Raw genomic sequence first — 22747 nt, 5'->3', positions numbered from 1 at the left:
CACACACACACACCCCGGCAGACCTGCAGGTACACGGCCATCTGGGGCTCCTCCATGGCCTGGATGGCCGACTCCACCAGCTTGGAGGAGGCCTCCAGGTGGTCGCCGTACTGGCGGATGAGGCCGCGCACGCGCTGCTCTTTGGCCTCCTGCTCCCGCGCGATGCTCTGCAGCAGCTCCTTCTTCCGCTCCTCCAGGATGCTGTACAGCGCCTCGAACCGCAGCCCCAGCTGCTGCTTCTGCCGCCGGCCGTTCTCCTGCCGGAGCACTGGGATCACGGGTGCCCCACGGCCCCGCCATGGCCCCACGGGCCCCCCCCTCCCCGCTGGCTGCACTGCCCCGGGGCCGTAACTGGCACCAAGGGCCCCACCACATCCTGGGCTCCATCAGCCCCTCTGCCTTGGGGGGGGGGGGGTCCCAGGGTGACTTTTAGGTGCTGCAATCTGGGAGGAAATTCCTCTCCCGAGGACATTCCTGGCCCTTGATCCCATGTGCACTGCTCCGGGGCCATGCACCTGGAGACCATGCAGAGCCAGGGCAATCCTGAGCCTGGCAGGTGCTGGGGTCGGTGGGACAGGGTGCAAGGAGCCGTCGGGGCTCCCAGCTGCGAACGCTGCTCCAAGTACTGCTCCGAGYGCGCCAGGGTGGCAGCACACGGGTGCGTGAAGTGGGATTCACCCAGCGGCAACGTGGAGCTCGGGCACCAGCACTGGCACGCCGCTGCCCCGGCCATGGAGCCACAGAGCCCCAAGGGGACGTGCCCTGGCACCCACCTCGATGGTCCTGCAGATCTCCTCCATCTGGGTGATGATGGCCTGGATGCGGTCGTTCCCCGCCACCAGCATGGCGATGCCATCACTGAGCTCGCTCTGGGAGCAGACGGGGGTGAGGGCCGGCAGGGCGGGCGGCCCCCAGGCCCACGCCGGCCCCCCAGGGCCACCCACCTTCTGGCGCTGGTAGACGGCAGGCAGCGGCGCCACCTCRCAGTCCTTGTGTGCCCCGAAGACCTTGCAGAGGGAGCAGGTGGGCACCTCGCAGCGCAGGCAGTAGATGTTGATCCGCTCGTCCTCGTGCTCCTCGCACATGAGGTGCTGCTCTGCCTTGGTGTGCAGCGGCCTGCGGGGACGGGCGCCGATGCCCACCACACACCGGCCCCCCAGGACCCGTGGGCCGTGTGCCCACTGCCCCAGCACCCACTGGCCATGCAGCTCCCGGCCCGCAGGGGCCCTGATGCCCCCATCCCGTGTGGGTTTCCACCCCCAGCCCTGGGCATGCAGCCCTGAACCCTGTGCACTCCCCTAGATCCAGGGGGCTCAGTCCCCCCGTGTCCTCCCAGTGCCCCCCGTGGATTCCCGCTTTGGGCTCCCCCGTGGCCTCCCCCTCCTGGCGCCCCTCGTGGGCTCTCTCTGTGTCTTCCCTGTGCGCCCCATGAGCTCCCTCCATGCTTCCCCATGGGCTCCCCCCGGGGGTTCCCCCCCCGTGGGCTCCCCCCCGGTGCCCCCTCCGTGCCGGCCGCACCTGGCCGACTCCTGCTTGTAGATGTCGATGATGTTCTCCACGAGCAGGTTGCGCTGCAGCCCGTACACCCCGTGCCGGTCCAGCACCACCTCGTGGCGGCACGACGGGCACCGGAACCGGCCCCCCGACGGCACCGCGCTGGAGCCCCGCGACTGCCACAGCGGGTTGGACGCCTGGGGCGGGGGGGGGCGGGTGGTGTCAGAGAGGGCGGCACCGGGCAACCCCGGGACACCGGGCACCCCCCCCACACGGTACCGGGCACCCCGGGACACCGGGCAGCCCCTCTCCCCCGATCGCTCCCTCGCCTCAGGCCGTGCCGGCCCCGCCGCCCCGGGCCGGGAGCCAGATCCGGAGCCCGGACCCGCCGCCCCGGGCCGGGAGCCAGATCCGGAGCCCGGACCCGCCGTGCCCCGATCCCCGCTGGCACCGGCGCCGGCACCGAACCGGCGCAGCCCCGCGCCCCGCCGGACCCGGCTCGGACCCCCCCCCCCCCAACCCCGCACCGAGGCGACCCGGCCGGGCCGGGAGCGACCCACGGCGGCCCCGACACGCCGCGGCCCCGGCCCCGAGCTCGCAGCGCTGCCGGCAGCGGGGCGAGCGGCTGAGCCCCGGCGGGCCCGTGGCGGATCCAGCCCCGTCCCCGGCGGGTCGGGGTCACATTGCCCCCCACCCCGCTGGCGGCTCGGGACGGGCCCCCTCGGGTGGGTCGGAACCAAACCCCCCTTCCCCGGTGGGTCGGGGTCACATTGCCCCCCACCCCACCTCGGGTGGGTCGGGGTTGGAACCAGCTCGCCTTCCCCTGTGGGTCCCGTCGGGTCCCCCCTGGGTGAGTGGGGGTTGGATCCGCCCCCCTTCCCCGGCGGGTCGGGGTCACATTTCCCCCTCCACAGCGGGTCGGGGGTCACATTGCCCCCACCGCCGGGGGTCGTGCCAGCCCCCGGGCCGCCCCGCACCTGGAAGACGTCGTTGGCGCACTTGCGGCAGAGGTTGTGCTGGCAGGGCAGGATCACCACGGGCTTGGTGAACATCTCCAGGCAGATGGGGCAGATGAGCTGCTTCTCCAGGCTCTCCATGCTCCGCGCCTCCGCCAGCAGCGGCTTCAGCCCCACCGCGAAGTTCATCGCCGCGGTGCCCGCCTCGGCCCGGCCCGGCCCGGCCCGACCCGCTCCGTGCACACCCGGCCCCGGCCCCGGCCCCGGCCCCGGTACCGCTCGGCCCCTCTCCCGGTCCCGGGCCCCGCCGCCGCCGGAGCCGCCCGCTGCGCCCGCGCTAATTTTAGCCGCCGGGGCCGCCGCAGCTGTCAGCGGCGTCGGGTGACACTGAGTCACGGCGCCGGGCGGGGGCCGCGACGCCCCCGGCACCGCCCGCACCGCACCGGCAGGCGGCCGCGGGGACCCCGGCCCCGGCCAGCGCCAGCGGGCGCGCACGGACCCCGGACCCCGGACCTGCGCGAGCCCCGGTCCCGTGCGCCGCCTCCCCTCCGTGGCCGGGAACACGGCAGGGACCTCGCGGCGGCCTGGCCCCGACACCGCGGCTGCTCCAGTCCCGGGGATCCCGTGTCCTGCACCCCGTCAACACCAGGGCTGCTCCAGTCCCGGGGGATCCCGTGTCCTGGGTCCCTTCAACACCGTGGCTGCTCCAGTCCCAGGGATCCCGTGTCCTGTGCCCCATCAACACCGCAGCTGCTCCGGTCTGGGGGATCCCGTGTCCTGTGCCCCGTCAACACCGGGGCTGCTCCAGTCCCAGGGATCCCATGTCCTGTGCCCTGTCTCTGCCTCAGCCCTGGATCTCGGCCAGCTGCAGGGGTGCAGCCCCATGGGGCCAGCAGCAGCCCCCAGCCCAAAGGCAAAGACACCACCACCCCGCCAAGTCCCCTTCCCAGTCCCATGCTCCTGGCATGGCACACCAGGGTGCCATTCCCAGGTGCCATGATGTATGCCATGCCAGGTGCCATGCCCAGGTGCCATGCTGGGGTGTCATGCCATGTGCCATCCCCACATGCCATTCCCAGGCACATGGGGCTGCGCCCCCCTCTCCCAACAAGCCCCGAGTGCAGAGCCCGGGCAGACCTCACTCCGCTGCCCGCACTGCTGCTCTGGCGTGAGCCCAGCTGCTCCCTGGGGACCCTCAGTGCAGCAGGGCTCCCCCGCAGCCCCTGCGAAGGRATGAAGACGGGGCCCCTGCCCCAGCCAAGGCAGCAGGGTGGCGAGGGCTGTGCAGGGCCCGCTGGAGCCCCACGTGGCTCCGGCCAGGCTGGCACAGCATCAGCAGAGCTCAGGAGGAACAAAGCTGCCTTGCTGCCAGGTTCTCGCCCGGCGGGTACATGCCCTTCCCGGGAGATAACAGAGCTGGGAGCGGGCTCGGGTCCCGTGAACACAGGCCAGAGCCAGCCCCCCCCCCCCCAAACACTGGCATGGAAGAAYGCCCGGGAACACTGGTGCCAGGGACGCCCCCATCCCGTGCCGCTCGCCCTGACACTTCAGCTATATTTAGTGGGTGAGGCAGCGCACACAGCTGCGGGCCGAGAGACAAGGGCCAGGGCTCAGGGCAGCCCGCTTGCCCCTTCTCCCACCCTGGCGCAGGGCAGGGACCATCCAGGACATGCACGTGGAGCCGTGAGCTGGCACAGGCGGTGGAAACAGACCTGGGGGGRCTGAGAGCTGCTCCTGGTGGGTGCAGAGCGGGGCTGGCCCTTGCGACGGGCCGTGGGCGCCCCACTCCGCTGTGGGTGCTGCAGCTCCTGCGCTGCCTCAGCCTCGGTAGTGCCGTGCCAGCCTGGTGCCCCAGTGCCTCATCCAGCAGCGCAGGGACAGGTCCCGTCCCCACAGGGCCACAGCTCCTGTCTCCCGCCCCAGGCAGAAGGGGGAAGAGGGTGGCTGCGGCACAGCACAGTGGCAGCAGGGGGAACTGGAACGGTTCCTTCACACACGCGCCTGCGCGCCGGTGGTGCGGGAGCTCCGAGAGAGCCCGCGTTAGCCCAGCAGGACCCGGGTGCCCCTGCCAGGCTCCGGCTGCCCTGGGACTGCACAGCTCAGCCCAGCCCAGGCAGCTCAGCAGCAGGGACTGGGAAAGGCCTGGACCCCTGACAGCCAGCACCATCCAGAGGGTGCGGAGCTGTCCCAGGAAGACGACAGGAGACGAAATGACATTCACCCCTGCCAGAAACTGCCCCCTCTAGCAGCACTTGAGCTGCGACCCACCGACTCGGCCCCCCTTCCTCAGCCCACCACCCCTACGGCCTCAGCCAGCACAGGGCAGAGCCAGGCAAGGGCACCTCCCACCAGGGCAACACCCGCCTGAGAGCGTTCAGGCAGCTCCTGCCAGGCTAGAGACCACGCAGAAACACGCTCCCCTCCCATCATCCTTTAATGGTGCCCATAAAACCTATACAAACCCAAGGAAAGTGCCTGTGCCTGGGCGCAGCCCTGCAGGGAGCCTGCCAGCAACAGGCAGCGTGGGGCACAGCCGGCGCCCCAGGACCGCAGGGGCACAGAGGAAGGAGGTACAGATGGCCGCACCCCAGCCCCGCAAGCAGCATTTGGCACCCAGCACCTGTACGGAGGGTCCCCATGTGGGCAGGGAGCAGGCTCAGCCCAGCCCCAGGGATTACAGTGCTAATGGTCTCTAATACCCTCGGCCGCTTCCTGCAGGCTGCGGAGCCTGGACCAGGCGGCCCCCGCACGCTGCCGGCAGGCTGCTGGGCCCCAAGGAGAGCACCCRGCTCTGGCAACGGGCTGCTGCCACAGCCGCAAACAGCGACCCCCAGCCAAGCCAGAGCCAGCGGGGCAGCAAGGGGCCGGGGCGCACATGGGATGGGGGCGCCCGGTGCTGCTGGTGAGCGGCCAGGCTGCGCACAGGGCTGGAGCGCAGCGCCAGCGGCTGGTCCCAGCAGGGAGCCAGTCCCGGCCTCTCCGGTCATAGTCCAGTCACAGTGGGTTCAGTCTGCCTTCAGCGGGGCCTCACCTGAGAGCTGGTGCCCAGGGCTGGGCTGGGACACAGCGGCAGAAGAGGCACTGGGGATGGGGCACAGCAGCAAGGGGCTCCAGGCCACCTCTGTCGCCAGTGCTGGGATACAGGGGTATCTCTGTGGAGCTCGAACAGGGGCACAAGAGCCTCTGCACTGATGCTGGCCAATTTAACCTGAGATTCTAGCCACAGTGAGGCTGGACAGCCACCCTGGGTGGCAGGACAGGAGTCCTGGAAAGCGACAGTCCCAAAGGGGGGTCCCTGCCCAGAGTCCTGGGGCTGTTGGCGGGGCTGAGGCCAGCCTCATGCATTCGTCTTGGTGCTGACGCCCTGCGATGGCTCCGCTCCGGCAGGCGGGGGCTGGGCCACAATAGGTATCTGCATATCTGGAAAACAAGAGCTGCAGGTCAGCGGCTGAGCCTCATGCCGTGGTGCCGGGAAACAGCTGTTTGGGACATCCCAATGCCCTCATTCAGTCTCCCACGAACCAAAGCTCTCCGCCCTATCTGACAAGGGCCCACACCTCCAGCCAACACACAGCCACTCCAGCAGTCCCCTCACCCCAGGGAAGCCTGCAGAGATGACCTAAGAGTAGTACAAATCCCAGAATATCTCAGACTGTAGATCCCAGCATGGCCACAGCCTACCAGCACCGGGGAAGGACCAGCCTAGAGCATGGCTGCTCTCCCCGCACTCCTTCCCCAGGAGAGCACGAGCCCAGGTGTCTCTGGACCCCAAACCCCTGCAGGACCTTCAGGAAGCCCTCTCCAAGGAGGAAATGAGGAAGGGCAAGATACTCTCGATAACCTGCACAGGGGCTCCCTCTACCACCTCTCATCACCAAGGCTCAAGCTAGAAACACCAAGGTTGGCTCTTGAGCAACACATGTTGCTAAGTCAGATCCTACTGTTTAATAAGAGCACAGTCTCCCCAAATGAGACAAGATCTCCCCCAGAAACCTCACGCAGCAGAAGAGAGCCAGGCGCTCGCAGACACAGGAGCTGGACATACAAAGGGGCACAGAGACTGCCTAACTCACCGCTGTCCTCCGCACGGATCTGCGCCTCCAGGTCCTCGGGGTTGACGTACTTGTAGGACTCGTCCTCCTCGGGCGGTCGGCACTTCCCGCAGCAGAAGCAGCAGCAGCAGCAGCAACAGCAGCAGGTGATGATGCCACAGCACAGACCCAGGGCCTGCAGAGGGGAGGCGCGTTGTGAGACACCTGAGCCCGCTGTCAGCCCAGGCCCCACGGCTGACCCCGTCCCCGGGGCTGCTGCCCCGCTGACCTGCTGACCCCCCACGGCAGCCCCGCGAGCCCTCTGGCGCGGGCGCGCAGCGGCGGCGGGGCAGGGCTCACCTTGAACCACCACTTGGACATGAGGAAGTAGTACTTGACGCTGTCCTCGCCGAACTGCTCGGCCACGTAGAGCCCCATGGAGCCGTACTCGGCGTAGATGCGCCGCTTGCCCTCGTCGCTCAGCGTGGCGTGGGCGCTGTTGATCTCCTTGAAGCGCTCGGCCGCCGCCGGGTCGTCGGGGTTCTTGTCCGGGTGGTACTTGAGGGCCAGCTTCCTGCGGGGCACCGGGGCTGGCACGGCGCGGCACCGGCACCGGCACGGCGGCCCCCCCCCCCCGCCTCGCCCCGCCGCCCCCCGCCCGGCCCGGCCCGGCCCGGCCCGCCGTACCGGTAGGCCTTCTTGATCTCCTCGGGGGAGGCGCCCTTCTCCAGGCCCAGGACATGGTAGAGGCTCTCCCCGGCCCGCGACAGCTTCCGCTGCGGCCGGCTGGGCTCCGCCATCCTGCCTGCGGCGACGAGCACCGGCGACGCGTCACGGCGCGGCGCGGCCCCGCGGCCCGACCCGCCGCCCCTCACCGGCGCTTCCGCACGGCGGCCCCGGCGCCGCCTCTGCGCCTGCGCGCGCCACCGCCCAGCGCCGCGCTGCGCACGCGCCGCCCCGCCCCTCCCCGCCCGCGCAGGCGCGCTGGCGCCCACAGCGGCAGCTGCGTCACAGACGGAGCCCACGGGCCCGCGGCCCCGGCGGCGCCCCGCCCCGAGGCCCCGCCCCGTCCCCCCCGGGTCCCCCCGCCCCGCCGCCAGCAGGACTCGGCGCTCGGCGCTGCTCCTTTATTGCCGTGCGAGACCGAGGCCGCCGCGTACAGCACCGAGCGCGGGGAGCGCAGCGCCGCGCCGGGACCGGGGCCCCTGGCCGCGGAGGAGCGGGAGGATCCCCGCAGGGACCCCCACACGGCTGCCCCGGGCCCCGCACACCGAGCCCCGGCGGCGGCCTGCTGCAGCGCGGCCCTCGGGCCGGCACCCGGCCGCCCGCGGCGCCGGAAGGCAGCGGGGAGAGGGCTTGAATATCAAAGCATCGCTGCGGCCGCAGGGGCTGCGGGCAGCCCCTGCCCTCCCCAGGCCGGTGCAGGGAGGGGACGGAGTGTCGCATCAGTGGGGCGAGGCGTTTCCTTGAGGAGAACCCCAGTCCCTGGTAGTTTTTCAAGTAGCTGGCCTGCCCAGGCAGGGCAGGAGGAGAGCCAGGTGGGCAGCTGCTCAGAATAAATACAAATAAATACAGATTCCAGCAAGTGAGCCTGCACGCACACACACAGCCCCCAGAGGAAGCCTCGAGGGGACTGGTCCCCATCCACCTGCCTCGTACGGGAGCGGGCGACCTCTCACACCCGTGCTTCGGAAAGGCGCTGGAAGGAGACCACCTCTCCTTTCCTGGGCGCGCAGGCTTGGCCAGGCTGCAGAAGCAGATCTCCTTGCAACGAGGAGCGCCTCTCTCCCCACCTCACCGAAGCGGGCTGCAGGAGGTGACGTCCCTCCCTGCGCAGGGGTGAGGATCCATCCCGTGAGGAGCCATTCCTGTGGGGCGGAGGGAGAGGCTGGCGGCGGGGGGCTAGTCCTGCAGGGCTGGAGAGCCTGAGGTTGGCACAGGGCCCTGTGCTGGGGCTGGGCACAAGCTGGCAGCTCGGAGCCCCTCCTGGGGGCAGAGGTGGGCAGCCCACCCAGTGGCCAGCCYGGCTGGTGGCCAGGGCAGCCCGCTCAGCAGTCCATGCTGTCACTCTCACACCAGGCGGACGGAGCRTCAGTACCGAAATATCTGTCCCCGAAGTTACCTGAAGGACGAGGGGACAGAGTGAGGCACTGGCAGCACTGGACCCCATCCCACTTCGCGCCCTCCCCAGCACAGCCGAGGACCCCAGGGGAGCAGGGCTCTGCTCTCAGCATGGCAACGTGGCACCCCCACCAGAGTCCCAGCGGGTGCCCAGGCAGTCTGTGATGAGGATGGGATGAGACAAGGGAGACCACGGGGCCTGTCCAGTGCCCAGCCGGAAAGGCGCAGGCTGTGCGGCCAACACACCAGCGTCCACCCCTCACCAATGCCCGGGATGATGTGGAACTCCTCATTGATCCTCTTATCCACAGCAGTAGTGATGATGCGGACACGAGGAAAGGCGTAAGCCACGGAGTGCACCCCCATCTCTGCCATCAGCAGCGACAGCAAGAAGATCTTGTCCTCTTGGACATCATGGTCCTGCAGCACAGACAGTCGTGAGAGCCTGGCCAGCCGCAGGAGGAGGGCTGCGTGCCCCCAGCCCCTGCGCCCCACCAGCCTTGTCCCCTTACCAGTAAGACACGCACTGCCATCATGGCTGCGGCACCCGTGGACACAGTGCTGTCCATGAGGATGACATAGTCTTCGCTGATCTCCTTGGGAAGGCGCAGGTAGTGGAGCTGCAGAGGGAAGCAGACGTGGTCACCTACCCCATGATGCCTTGGCTGATGGTGGGAGCTTGGCTGGGATGTTCCACACCAGAAACGGCCCCAGGCCAGTAGGCRCTGCTCACCTCGGGCTCCCCTGTGTCGTGGTTGGTCTGGATGAGTATCTTGCCCAGCCGGATGTCTTTGCAGACAGCAGTAAGGGCCTGCTCCATGGTCTCCCCTGCTCTCAGGATGGACACACCTGTGATCTGTGGAAGGGACAAGAGCACGCTTGCTTTGCGTTGCCACCCTGGTGAGCCCCCTGCGTGTCGGTCACTCGAGCAGGGGAGCCCAGCCCCTCAGGCTGCCTCCAGAACAGCAGCCCAACAGCCTCCTCAGAGGCACACAGCACTGCCTCCACAGAGAGGCAGCAAGACCAGCTGGGTGCCCCCAGATCTCCTCATGCCCAAGTCCAATCTCCAGTCTCACCTGCCCTTCCCCAGCTCCACAGCTCTGCGACGCCCTCATGCCTCTGGCCAGGGGCCCAAGAGATAGTCTCTGCCCTGGGGAGCTCTGAGGCTCCAAGGAGGCCTGAATGCATTATCTCTGCACCGTGGGATGAGGGAAACAAGCCTAGCCAAGCAGTTCCTATGCACAGCGATGGACCCAGAGAGCCACCAGTTTTCCCGGTCAGTACCAACCCTAGAAATGGGGGGGCTGCATGTCTGCGAGGGAGAAAGGGGCTGGGACAATGTCTCACCCTCTGCCTGTGAAACCGCTTTCCTTCGTACGTTGTCCCCTGGGGCGTCTCCACAGTAACCGACTGAAGAAAGGGGAGGTTAACAGAGTACAGACAAATCCAGGCTCCAGCATGGCCCAGCTTGCTCAGGGGGGCACAGGGAAGACAATGATGTGGCCATGGCTGCACCCAAGGAGCAGTCACATACCTTGAGCGGCAGGAAGGAGAGGGCATGTTCAATCAACAGCCTCATTAGGCGCTTGGAGTAGAAGATGAACTCATCCCTGGTCGTGTCCTTGTTCCTGTTGAGGGAGGATACCGATGTGGGAGATGAGAGCGGAGTCCCTGCTCCACCTTGGAGCCAGCAAAGGAAGGGCTCAAAAGGAAAGCAAGAATGAACAAAGAACAACCTGTGGTAACCTGGAAGCTCTCAGAGGGAGGAGGAAGGGGGATGAGACATTGCCACTAATCATTAAGGCTCTTAAGACCCCAGCTTAGAGCAGACCATCTGGAGATCTCCCTTGAGATTGCACAGGGAGGAGAAGGGCCAGGGCCCACAGGATTATCCTCATACCCTCCTGACCTCTCAGCTTGGGACAGAGCTTCTCTAGGTGCTGTTCTGGCTAGAGTGACAGACAACTATCCAGGAATGGCCTTGCCAGGAGACCTGGCACTCGGAGGAATGGGAAGAAAACACTGTACAGGCTGACTGCAGCTCCATGCATGAAGTTCTACCTGCAGGATCACACTGGAAAAATGGTCTGGCACAGGAAATATGAGGTCATGGAAGAGATGCATATCAGCGTGTCCTGTGACGTGATGGGAGGGACAGTGGCACTCAGCTGCAGCAGAGCTGGAACCCCAATACCACACACTGGGGATGGGGAGCACAGAACTGCAGCCCTAAACCTCAGCCTGGTTGATGTCAGCAGCTGCCCTTGGCCTGGGTGCTTAGACATTTTAAAACCTTGCCGGGAATGAAATTTCCACGTGAACCAGCAGGCTGAGGGAAGGGGTTATTCCCTCTGTTCAGCACCTGTGAGGCACATCTCCCACACAGTGCCCAGTATGAGACTCCCAGTACCAGACAGATGTGAGATCCCTGGAGCAAGCGGGGCCCACCAGGCTGGCTGGGGGCTGGAGCACAGGACATACGAGGAGAAGCCAAGAAAGCTGGGTTTGTGTAGCTGGGAGAAGAGAAGGCAAAGAGGGATCTTATTCCTGTCCTCAACAACCTAACGAGTGGGTGGAGAGAAGCAAGGGCTGAACTCTCTTTGGGGGCACAGGGACAGGATGAGAGGCAATGGCACAAGYTGGGATAGGGAAAATTCCCATTAGATATTAGGAGCATTTTCCTGATGACAGTAGTCAAATATTAGAACAGTGGTCAGAGAGGCTGTAGGACCTCCTTCCACAGAAACATTGTAATCTTGCCTGCACAAGAAACACTGAAATCGTTTAAGGACTGGCTAGCCTCATGGCAAGGACTGCTAATGCAACAGGGTAGTAGTCATAGGACCATGAGAACCTCACCAGCACGGTCACAAAAATGAGAGCAAGGAGGGAAAGATGTCAGCTGCCCTGAGTGCTTCTCCAAGACTGCAAGCATAGGAGAGTGAAGCCAGGAGGACTGCAACGGTGCGCACTGTCTGCAAGACTTGGCAGGGCAAGGCATCGGCACCTGTGAAGATCTATGGGGGGGGCCCAGAGGACAGAAATGGTGATCACATCTGACCAGACATTGCAGGGACCACAGAGACAGCCTGATCATGAATGCAGGCAGAACTAGCACAACTGTCCAGGTTCTGCCTTGGTAGTAGCCAGTGTCTTTCATATGACAACTTGGCAGGTGATGCATGTACATGTATGGTCCACAGGACTCAGCACTGCTGTCAGTGGCTCCTTTCAGAGCTTCTACCACAGCACGTATGTAGACAAAGCCTTTGCCCTGTGTGAGGACAGAAATCCATAAAGGAGAAGCCAGTCTGGCATCACACAGGCTTACATCAGCTGGGGCACCTGCCACTGTCCTCAGTTTTGCCAGGCACTGGTTGAGCATAGGGGCAAGCCCGCACTGCAGATAACCTTCCYCAAGATATTCACCACCATTAGCACTGCAGGGTTGAGTGAGCGTGAGCAAAGTCTGCCAGGAAACCCAGGTTCAGGTGCTCACAGAGCACAGCCCACTCCACAAAGCAGCAACTGGCCTTCCCAAGGGACTTGCTTGCCACTACCTATGCTGAACTTCATCTGCTATTTCAACAACTGCAAATTGCAGTCTAAACCATTCTGCAGTTCTCCAGTTGGAACTCATTTTTATTACTTGAATAGTAGCAAACTGTCATCTTGGTCAAAACTGATCTGCACAAAAGGGCCGAATATGCTGAACATCACAGATCCCAGCAGGACTGACTGGTGACTCCCCTCAGTTTTCTCAGTACAACATTTACTCTTTCCCTCTGTTTCCTATCTTTCAACCAAGTATCTGTCACTACAAGAATCTTTCTTCTTATTCCACTACTTATCTTTGGCAATGGACCTATTCAAGGGGGTTTACAAAAGGGAAGAGAGATTTTTAGCAAATAATTCTCCTTCATCCATAATTAACGGTTCCTCAAACAGCTCCAACAGGTTTCCCTCAAGGGAAAGGCAGCCTACAGAGCCTTTCTAACCATCTCCATGACCGTGGCTATGGTTCCTGCTCTTCATTGTACCTCCTTCCTCCTGCAGAAGTCAGGCTTAGGCTTGCCCTGGAGAGCTTCTTTATCRTTGTAGCAGAAAAAGCAGTGATTTTTTTGGTTTTATTTTATTTATTTTTATTACAGGCTGGTGGCTAAAGAAGAGCAGAAGAAAATCATGGTAACTTCCCATAAGTAGCAGGCAACTACCTTGTGGCAAAAGTCTTTAGTGCAGATATTGCTGCCACTAAAGACTTGCTGGCCTGTAGTAAGGTACTGTCAAAGAGCGCTGGTCATACTGCTTAATGACTCCGGTAAGCTTGGAAAGGAAACTGAGCTAGGATTGCCATCCAGTCCTGAGAACATATAATGATAGGTAAGCCAGTAGCCAAAGCTGGCCCATCTCTGCTAGCAATCCAAAGCAAAGATCACTGTACGGCTTCAGAAAAGGCATTTCCCCAAACCCACTTCTGAAATGGGAAAAAGAGAGGCCAAACCCCAAACTAGTCAAGTAACTAAACACAATGTGAATAGGGACCTAGGAGCCTGTTGGATTAGTCTCACATACATGAGAAGGACTTGTTCGCTTCCTCTCAGAAGGGAGACATGATGACGAGACATAGGTCCTGGGGCTTTTCACTCTCCAGGGAAAGCATTTCCATTTGGAGCAGATAATCACCTTCACGTAAAATGAGACTCAACTAGTTTTAACAAATGTTCAGTAGAAGCTGTTAACTCAGTACAGAACCACGGAAGAATTGCAGATAACTTCAAAACCAATCCAAATGAACTGACGCAGTTTCAGAGAGTTCTACTACAATCCAGAAATGGCTCAAGAATGACGCAAGCCTGAGAAAGAGATGCTGCAAAGATACAGGCATCCTCGCTAACAACAAAGATGTTGAAAGGAGTAGGGTGCTCTGAATGCCATCAATTTGGAGGTCAAAATGACCAGCTGCTGCTGCTGACTGCAGTCCCAAGCAGCTGAAGCCAATCAGGACTAATGCATTAATGTCCTTCCACTGCCCACTGTAGATTGGATGTATAGGAAGAACGCCTGAAGCATTCAGCATCAAATCTCCACCTGGGAGGAAATGTATTCATCACAGTCTTCAGTGCATCCGAGAAGCATTCAAACAAGGCAAGGGAACTTTCGTGTTGTCATACAGGAAGTTGAAATGACATCCAAATTGAAAATAAAGTGCAGAGCATAAAAGGAAGTGGTAATGCATGTTTGGGGCTTGTTAAAGACATAGGGTGTTGTCTGGGAAGGACCACATAGTCAAGAAAAATGTTCAGTTTCCCTGGAACCAGGAGATAAAGCTTCAACAGACAACACAAATGGTGTAAAGTGAAAGGAGGCCACGCGATACTGCTCAGTCCTCTTCAGGACAAAGGGGAGACGGTTCAGAGCTGACACTGCGTGGCGGGCTGGCTAGACTAATAAAGTGCATAAAACCAAGAGCAAAAGGAAGGGACAAGTGAGCATGGCATCAGCCTAGTTTAGGCGTGCATGCTGACACTGAACAGAGGTTACGCAGGTGCCTGAGAAGCAAGCACGAAGGTGCAGCATTACTCGTTCTGAGCACCACCTCTCTGACTGCTGCTGAATCTCTGCTGGAAGATTTGCAAGGCTGGAGGTTTAGAAGATAACTGCTGACTACGTGGAAACAGGGAGTAGCAGAAAGGGAGGAGGGAACAGCAGAATGTCAGACAGCATTAGCGGCTCTTAGGGCATTGGAAATGCAAGAGCAAGTGATGACTGTTTTGTATTGGCCACTGTCAGGTAAGGCGTGAGCTGGGACAGAGCACACCTGCAACTGACCACAAGACGGCTGGCTCCTGAGGCCTTGAACATGGAAGAAACAAGTCCACTGCACTGTGTCAAGAGCAACTGAGTTCCCTGAAACTGTTAACAGAAAACAACTTCTGACACATGTTCTCAACTCTTCCGTTTATGTACCAAACTAGAGATAAACCACTGCCAGCAACCAGACACATTTTTAGATGCATGACAAAAATCTCATCACATCAAGTGCTGGGAGCAGCAAGAAGGGATGCACAGAATAAAAACCACAATGAGGTAACTTACAGGAAACCTCCCCCTTCTCCACCAGAAATGGTAAAGCCAACTTTATTTATATACAATCTAATCCCAGTGCAGGGGACAGAAAGGGAAGAAGGATGGCTTTTCATATCGAGAGTGTTTTGGTCATCAGCACACACTTGTGCTAACAGTCTAACTCACGAGTTACCCAAAAGAAACTGTTGCATGAAACCATGCATTTCCTACAACAAATGGTTTAAAAATCACAGTGACACAAGTGTGTAAGGCAGTTCTGTAAACAACAGGCAGGTAGGACTGTCCCAGTCCCACTTTTCTCAGARGGCTATTTTCAGGTAAGCAAAACAATTATTCCGCTAGCAGTTTTATAAGTGTGAAATGCCTGAAGGCAAAGTAATTACACCAAGAGGTCAATCAGCAGGAAAACAAGAAAATTTTGAGACTTGCTAGATATTTAAAATGTGACCATATAAAGATTCCAAGGATATCCCTTTTCTATTCCTTGCAGTCCGTGGCTGCTTTGACAAAAGAATAAATAGCAGGCTGTAATGTAAGTGTCATTTTGCTGGAGAACCCTCAAGAACAAGTTTCTGGTTCTCTAGCTGAGTGATAACCAAAAGAGAGAGCCCTGAACTGGCACTGAAGGACTGTGATGCAGTATTAATAAGAAGCTGCTGAAATCTGTTTTCTCTTTTTGACCCGTATCTAAAAACGGTGCTATCTATGTATACCCACGATATTTTCTTGAGAACATAAGGAACAAAGGAATCCTAACAAAGATATTTGCCAGTTACCAGATGGAAGTGGTGGAGTTGGCAACGGTCCAGAAAAGGCAGAAGGATACTGAATATTTTTAATTCTGTATTTTAGGGCATCATCTGCCATTTCTCACATCACACAGCAAATGATGAGACACGTTCCAGCCAACAGTAGCTCAGGAGAAGGATAAAAAAGCTGCTAGTATCCTGAGATATTTTTTGCAGTCAGACCTGGGTAGCTTGCATCCAAGAGCTTTGCAGTGACCAACAAGCAAACCGTGACCTACTAATGTGGATATTTTCAACAAACCTTGGGATAATGGGGGACTCCCAGAGGAAGTCAGAAAACCCATCCTGATCTGGAAAGAAAAAAGTGCCCTGCCTACATCTCTTCAAGATGGGCTGTCTACATGTGTACTCCCCCTGTGGGCGCACTCAAACCATACGTTCACCCACAGAATTCTTGGCCACATTGCTGGAGGTGCATAAAAGCCCACTGCCTCCACACAGCACGCACACGGCTACAGAGAGGCAGCCCCCTCCGTTCTTCYGAACCTGCAGTCCCTGGGAATCCAAGGGGTACTGTGAGGGAGCAGGAGAACYGCAAGGTGCGAGTGCACAAATAAACAGTTCATCTGAGAAAGCAGATAAGCACCCAAAGGAGAAGCAAGGATTGCCTACAAGAGCTCCGACATTGTGGGCAACATGGAGCAGTCTTCTCCACAAATATTTACCTGGAAGAGGGTCCTGAAATCCCTAGCTTAATAGAGAAGGAGGGGTCACCTTCCCAAAGGCAGTCTTGGACTAAGAGGCCTTTGCAACAACATAGGGATTTGTGAGCACAGATAGAGCCTCTGCACTGTGAGAGGCACTCTGCAGGGAAGTCCCTGGCATCTTCTGAGTTCCAGGAGGACAAATCCCGTCAGCAGCTCTGCCTCCCTAGGGAAGTCTCTTCCAGTCAGCTGCCCCGTGAGAACCTCTGCACTGGTTCTGTTGACCCCTTGGGCTGCTCTCCCATGGACAGGGGCAATCAGGTCGCCTGGAGCAGTCCCTGACACCTGGAAGTACAGGGCTCAGGGAGGGACAGGCAGGTTAGTGCTTCAACAGAGGGGAGGTTCCTATGCAGTCTCAGGACGGCACTCCAAGGGGTTAAGGAGCATCCTTACGTCTTGGAGCCTTTCCACAAGTACATGAGTGCCAAGATGCAAACAGTGGAAAGAAAGCCCAGTTCTCTTGTGGCAGAGATAGCCCAAAACGCTCCAGAAGTGGTGGGAGGAGTAAGTGGCTCTGCAAACAATTCACGCACTCAGTCCCACCGCATTACCCGCTGAAAGGAATCACATGCCCAAACAGCCGGACATCCATCTCCAGGTGGCAGAAGGCTGGTCTAGTTGTTTCAGGACCAAGTCACACTGATGCTGACCAAGGTGGTCCTTTCAGCCAAAGCACATTTGGACACCACCAGGCAGAATGGCTGTAAGGGATCTACCAAATGCAAGCTGTAAAAAGTTAATAGATGTTTGAGGAAACAACCCCACAAGTCAAATTACCTTGATAAAAAAAAAAATCCCTGGGCCCATTTTCYTCCTTTGATAAGCAAATAGGACCAGAAATTTTGATGGAGGCTCTCAGGGCTGTGAAGGGGCCAGAAAAGACTGTTCATGTACTGAGAAGTCCTGACGTGGTAAAAAAATGCTTCTATCTACTATCATGACCTAGCCCTGATACAGGGGTATCTTGTAAGTTGGAAGGTATGACCATACCCTTATCACACTCTCCATTCTCAGCCTGAACATGAATAAAATCATTCAGCTACTCTATGTTTAGGATTGTTTTTCAGTCTCCACCTCTCCACAATAGCAGAAAATCTCTGGAAAATGAAAACTCTGGAAACCCCTTCTCCCTGAGATGCCAAGACTCAAGTTGCCATGACTGTATTCAGCGAGATGCTCGTTTACCGTCACAAAATAATCTTCCAGGAGGACCCTCAAAGAGGCAGAAGGCTGAAGCACAAAAGAGCTTCCAATATTGAACAACAGGGAAATGATGTTGGCCAGCAGCAGCCTGGCAAGCTGAGATTAACAGGCTGTCTCCAAGGGAACTGCACTGGGAAAGGCAGAATGGAAAAAGGGAAGTTGGAGGGAAAACCTGATTAACAGCTCTCTGGTGCATCCACAGATATGTAATGTGCCAGTAAACTCAGAAATRCAGTGCTAGCACTCCACAAGGGCTGCTACGGCTGAAAGGAGCTGACGACACCACAGCACTGCCATCCCAGAAGCTGGAATAAAGACAGGAGATCAGATTTACCAAGACACAGTAACTTCATGTACAGAAGTACGGGAAGTTTGGCAGAAGGTACAGACCAGCCAAGTGTGCATTCAATCCTCCGCCAGTCTGGATCTCTCCAGGGAACCCAGGAGAGTATCAGCAGGTAGGCAGCAGAGCCTCTGGTGCAGAGGGAAGTCCAGAGAGTCAGGCATAAGGACAAAGGACCTTGCTGAAGTCATGCAGAAGTAATTGAGTGCTGCCAAGCAATCACATGTTACCCGTAAGCACCAGAAATATAAACTACCCGATGTTGATGAATACAGGAACTCTTGGCTGAAAGATTTTCTCAACTTAAGAGTTCTTAATAACAGAATTGCTTCAGTCTTCCTGGCTTTGTTGGGCTGCAGCAGGATTTGAGGGGGTGGCTGACAGGGCAAGTCAACGCCCCTCATAAATGTGGTATTTTTCATCGACCATCTGGAAGAGGCAAAGTCCGCCTTCCTGCACTCCTGTCAATCACACAAGCCAGCTCCAGAAGCACAGTGTTGTTACAGTAATTTGAGATCAGCAGTGGTGCTAGATTCCAACCAAAATGTATATCCATTTGATCCATCCCTCCCCAAGGCAGCTGAACAAACTCCTAAGTCTAAACAGCTTAACATTATTGGAGGCTTGTGGCATAAAGGCAGAGGCACTACAGGCCCAGAAAACAGGCCATTCCCAGCAAGGTTAAAGGATGGCAACATCAAGGAGGAAGACAGGAGCAGCAGGCAATAGATTAGAGAGGATTCAGAGTGCTCCTGGGCTGTTGTCCCTGCTGGACAGGGACTGTTGGGAGCCTGGCATTTAGGCACTGCTAATGCATGAGCCCAGGCTCATGCTTGTCTGACAGCAGCAAACAGCATAACRCTGCTGGCTCTCCTAAGAAACGGGAGAACCTTAGGTAAAAGGTCTACACCAGAGCCTGTGAACAAGAAGGCTAAAGATGGGAGGGCACCTGCACAAAGTCTTGTGTTTTTCTCTTCCTGCATAAGCCTGGCATAAAGGAAGACTTCTGCCCACTTCCAAGCAAACAACATTCAATCACTGGATGAGCGGGCCCCCAGGATTTCCCTGGGACCTTCATTTATCAGTGTACCACGAGCACAGACAGCAGATGAGCTAGAGAAATCAACTCAGGCTATCGTGAAGAAGCTGCTGCCAGTGCACTGGAGGAAGGAGATGCTGCAGGGACAAGGTCACACCTGCTCCAAGGTTCCCTTAGAAGCTGATGGACCTGAATCAGAAAAATCAGAACCACTAGGAACCCACGACCTAGGGATGAGGTACAATGGGCTTCAGACACTGGCACAGGTCTCTCCTGGTGCACGCGCAGTGCCACATCATCTGGCAAGGCACATCACCTGCTTTTTCACCACCACTGTGACCTGCCTTTGGGGCCTGCACTCTGACAGGGAAGAGTCACGCACTCTTGCACAGACAGGAACCTGGGGAGAGGAAGGTGGCACGCTTGCTATACAGAAGGTGCGCAGCTTGTGTGTGGCCCTGAGGTTATGTTCACATCTACACACGAGCACTGGTAGCCAACCACAACATGAGCAGCCAGACACTAGAGAACAGCGCTGCTTAGGTCAGCATCCCCTCTCTGTTTTACAACCCAGTAACAGAAACGCACACAGAAGCTGCAAGCTTCTGTGTTAAGTTCCAGTGCTAGGATACTTAACCAGCTGGCACCTCCTAACAGCCTCCAGGCTGGCTAACCTCAAAGGGAGTAACACATGCAACAGCAGTAACAAGGAATGCGTTAGTGATCCCATGGGATGTGGTTCTTGACCCTACACTAATGCTACTGTCACCTGGAAAAAAAGAGAGCATCTATGCGGAATGAAAGGATCAAGTGAGCGGCAAAGTCATGGAGGCAACAGGGCAGCAGTCTGGATCCCCTCTGTAAGCTGGGTCTAAAATCAAGTGCCTCAGGAGAGGGGCAGCAGTGGCACGTGACCCCGCACCACTAGCTACTAGACCTGTGCTCCAGCTAGGGAGGAGCTGACTAGATTCCTCCGGCTATGAGACAAGTCCGCCTGTGGCCCAAAAGCCACCCCAGAATCACAGAATGGTTGAGGATGGCAGGGACCTCTGGAGATCATCTAGTCCAAGCCCCCTGCTCAAACAGGGTCACCTAGAGCACGTTGCCCAGGACTGTGTCCAGACGGCTTTTGAATATCTCCAAGGATGGAGACTCCACAATTTTTYGGGGGTTGCCTCTCCTAGGACAGATGTGCCAAAGTCTTGTCGCAAAAATTGTCACTAGGCTGGAGCCAGCTCTGTTCAGCAGTTCCGCTCCAAAAAACCACCTACATCTGAAGCCCTGAAGGCAGGGGATAGGAAACCTCACAGCAGCTGGCAACGTGGTCCTACAGCACTGTCCACCTGTAAGGGACATTTAAGAAATCCCCAAAGGAGGCAGGGACATACCTGATGATGGTGTGCATGCCTCGCACCTGCGGCGTGTTCTCCAATACACTCAGTGTCTTCGGCAGAGGCTGCCCCTGATGGGCAGAGGCCAGGGCTGCCCTGCAACAAGAAAGCAGTGAGCAGAGCTGCACAGCGCGTGCACACAGCAACCCCCATGGCTGGGCTCCCACAGGCCCCCTGATTGCCCTCTCCTCAGAAGAAAAGCACCTCCCAGAGAACCAGACGCACAGACCAGACACGAGGAAGAGCTCGACCTTCACTGCCTCATCCCCAGGAGGGCTCCGTGTTTAGTGCCAGATACTAGATCCTAAGTCAGCACCATTCCATAAAACTGGAGCAAACCTCTCCCCACCCACACATCCAGCTTTCAGTCAGCCTCTGTACAAACAAGCTTCTGCCAGAATCTGGGAAGCGAGAGGCAGCTCTGCACAGACAAGACAGGATACCCTGGGACAGGACTGCCCACACTGCGCAGAGGTATGGGAACTACCCCACTGAGGGTGCCTGCATGATATTCTGCAGAACAGGGAGGATTGTCCAGGGCACTTCTCCCGTACAAGGGAACGGCCTAGGACACTCTGGCATTCAGGGCAGGAACCACAGTCCAGAAAGGAGCAGGAGCAGCACAGGGAGCCAGTCACACAAGTCAGACATAGCTGCTGTGGGACAAGCTGTGCAGGGGCCTACCAAGCCAATCAACACCAACCAAGCTGCATGCATAGCAGCCACCTCCAAAGTCAAGGAAGAGCAGCTCTGCTCACATGTCCCAGCAAAGCTTCAGCCAGCAGGGACAGAGAAGAGGCAGGACTCGGAAGAGCAGGTACTGGCAGCCATCCACCCCCCAGCCCAGGAACCTGCCGCTCTCCAGCTGGCAGGGTCTCCACCATACCTGACAGTGATTTCACGCTAGGTGGCACAGCGGAGACATTCAGTGTGGCAAAAGGGGAAAAAAAGAAAGAACATCCAGTCACTGCACTAGCCAGGTATAGCCACCAAAAGGCAGCCCAGACCCAGCTCCCACCCCTTCTCCTGAGGCTGAACTGAAAACAAGAAACCGCTGCTGGGCACACACAGGAGGCCAGCCTGGACTACGGGGATGCAGTCAGGGATGAGGGAAGTGAGGACAAGTGAGATCATGATGAGCTGGCTTTGGGAACGAGGGCAACAGCAGCTGAACAGGGCCAGGCTAGAGTGCAAGTGCCATGAGTCACGGGCAGGGATGGGTGTTGTGCCCAGCCCTCTCTCCATTTCCCCAGCCCCTACATCCCAGCTCAGTCCGCCCTGAGAGATGGGCTAAGGCCTTTTGCAAAGGGGGAGGTGACACAGAGTCCCTGGAGGTTCCCGGACCACGGGGCTAAGGCAGCTGTGAGCAGCCTCATCCTTCCCTCCGCATGCTGAGTCCTCCTCACCCAAGCTAGCAGCAGTCAAGCCTACACCTCACCTTCTCCAGCTGGCTGTGCACGTGCTGCACAATGAGGTCCAGAGCCACAAAGTTTTCCCCACCTGACAGGAGAGCAAAGAAGCCAGGTCAGAGGTTGGACCTCTGTCCCAGGGCCTACAGGACACCCGCTCCTGATACACGGGTCAGATCTAGCAGACGCAGCGCAGTCTCACCCCTGGGCACCACGATGTCAGCAACCTGCACAGTGGGCTCAATGTACTGCTCGAAGGCTGGCTTCACAAACTTGTTGTACTGCTTGATGACACCCACAATATCTCGCCCGCGTTCCATGATGTCACGTTGCAGCCGCCGCACCAGCCGGATGTCAGAGTCCGTGTCCACAAACACTTTCATGTCCAGGAGCTGGAAAACTGGAAGGGGTGAGCATCCCCCTGTCCAGCTCCCCACTCGCATCCCAGGGCCCTCTTAGACCTGCCTCACTCCCCATCCAGGGCCCGACCAGATCTGACCCCATGCAGTGATGGCACATGCGGGTGCTCTGTTAGCAAACAGTGGGAGGATCTCTTCCTCCAAAGACACCAGCCATCTCCCTCCCACAAGCAGCACTGAGGGCTGGGCCAGGACATGGCTCATCCCGTGTGCAGCACCCCACTGCAGCCTCCTCCCACACCGCGCACTGAGGTGAGCCCCAGACCAGCCGCATCAGACAGCAATACCTTCAGCAATTCCTTGTTAGCAAAAGCCAGAATCCCTTCAAACACGATGACATTAGCCCCGTACACTGTTTTCTGTGGGCAGATAAGAGTTACGCTTGTGCTGCCCCCGCCATCACACAGCACCAATGCAGTCAGTGCAGACAACACCTCAACCCTTGACCCACACTGAGCTCTAACCACCGGTGGGCAGGATGCCCCCCGTAGCTGTCCTACACCCCCCAACCTTTAAAGGCCCCAATTCTTACCCCTGACCTCTATCCCCCAACCCCACTAGAGCCTGGCTTGCTCTAGACCCCCAAAGCCACTCCCTGAGTCCCTCTTCCTTCAGTCCCTATCCTTCCTGCACTCTCTGCTCTATGCTGCAGCCCCTCCCTGAACTCTGTGCCAGCCCCTATTCCCCTGCCTGCATCCGCATGCTTCCCTGCCCCTGCAGCCTGAGACCCCCATGCCAACC

General features: G+C 58.7%; 3 protein-coding genes across 3 annotated transcripts; all 3 read right to left on the bottom strand.

Moving 5' to 3' along the window:
* Positions 1-20: 20 nt before the first annotated feature.
* On the bottom strand, positions 21-2645 carry TRIM54 (tripartite motif containing 54; the record flags this gene model as incomplete). Its single annotated transcript, XM_026055886.1, has 5 exons — positions 2472-2645; positions 1519-1691; positions 945-1116; positions 774-869; positions 21-257 (listed from the first exon to the last, which is right to left on the bottom strand). Coding segments are annotated over exons 1-5 (846 nt in total), but the record flags the coding sequence as incomplete, so codon positions are not given.
* A 2221-nt stretch (positions 2646-4866) lies between these two features.
* DNAJC5G (DnaJ heat shock protein family (Hsp40) member C5 gamma) lies at positions 4867-7355 on the bottom strand. Its single transcript, XM_026055890.1, has 4 exons — positions 7169-7355; positions 6842-7055; positions 6524-6677; positions 4867-5870 (listed from the first exon to the last, which is right to left on the bottom strand). The coding sequence occupies exons 1-4, from the start codon at positions 7279-7281 to the stop codon at positions 5788-5790; spliced, it is 564 nt and encodes a 187-aa protein (XP_025911675.1). The 5' UTR covers positions 7282-7355; the 3' UTR covers positions 4867-5787.
* Positions 7356-7594: 239 nt separating this feature from the next.
* LOC112961057 (uridine-cytidine kinase-like 1) lies at positions 7595-22376 on the bottom strand. The gene is made up of 12 exons (XM_026055889.1): positions 22294-22376; positions 21790-21979; positions 21617-21678; positions 21065-21081; positions 20176-20274; positions 10137-10230; positions 9950-10012; positions 9336-9458; positions 9115-9222; positions 8866-9022; positions 8493-8603; positions 7595-8349 (listed from the first exon to the last, which is right to left on the bottom strand). Exons 2-11 carry the CDS (start codon positions 21968-21970, stop codon positions 8530-8532), a joined length of 978 nt encoding a protein of 325 aa, XP_025911674.1. The 5' UTR covers positions 21971-21979; positions 22294-22376; the 3' UTR covers positions 7595-8349; positions 8493-8529.
* Between the last annotated feature and the right edge of the window lie 371 nt (positions 22377-22747).

The sequence above is a fragment of the Apteryx rowi genome, unplaced genomic scaffold (genome assembly GCF_003343035.1).
Source record: "Apteryx rowi isolate R43461 unplaced genomic scaffold, aptRow1 scaffold_1272, whole genome shotgun sequence".
Classification (NCBI taxonomy): Eukaryota; Metazoa; Chordata; class Aves; order Apterygiformes; family Apterygidae; genus Apteryx; species Apteryx rowi.
The sequence above is the reverse complement of the archived record's forward strand: the minus strand, read 5'-3'. Positions and strand labels throughout refer to the sequence as shown.

What these genes read in the sequence shown, in the direction of transcription:
- DNAJC5G (XM_026055890.1), bottom strand. Translation starts at nt 7,281, where the DNA reads ATGGCGGAGCCCAGCCGGCCGCAGCGGAAGCTGTCGCGGGCCGGGGAG. An exon ending in GAGATCAAGAAGGCCTACCG is followed by an intron (nt 7,056 to 7,168) that starts GTACGGCGGGCC and finishes GGTGCCCCGCAG; the next exon opens with GAAGCTGGCCCTCAAGTACC. An exon ending in TGTCCAAGTGGTGGTTCAAG is followed by an intron (nt 6,678 to 6,841) that starts GTGAGCCCTGCC and finishes TCCCCTCTGCAG; the next exon opens with GCCCTGGGTCTGTGCTGTGG.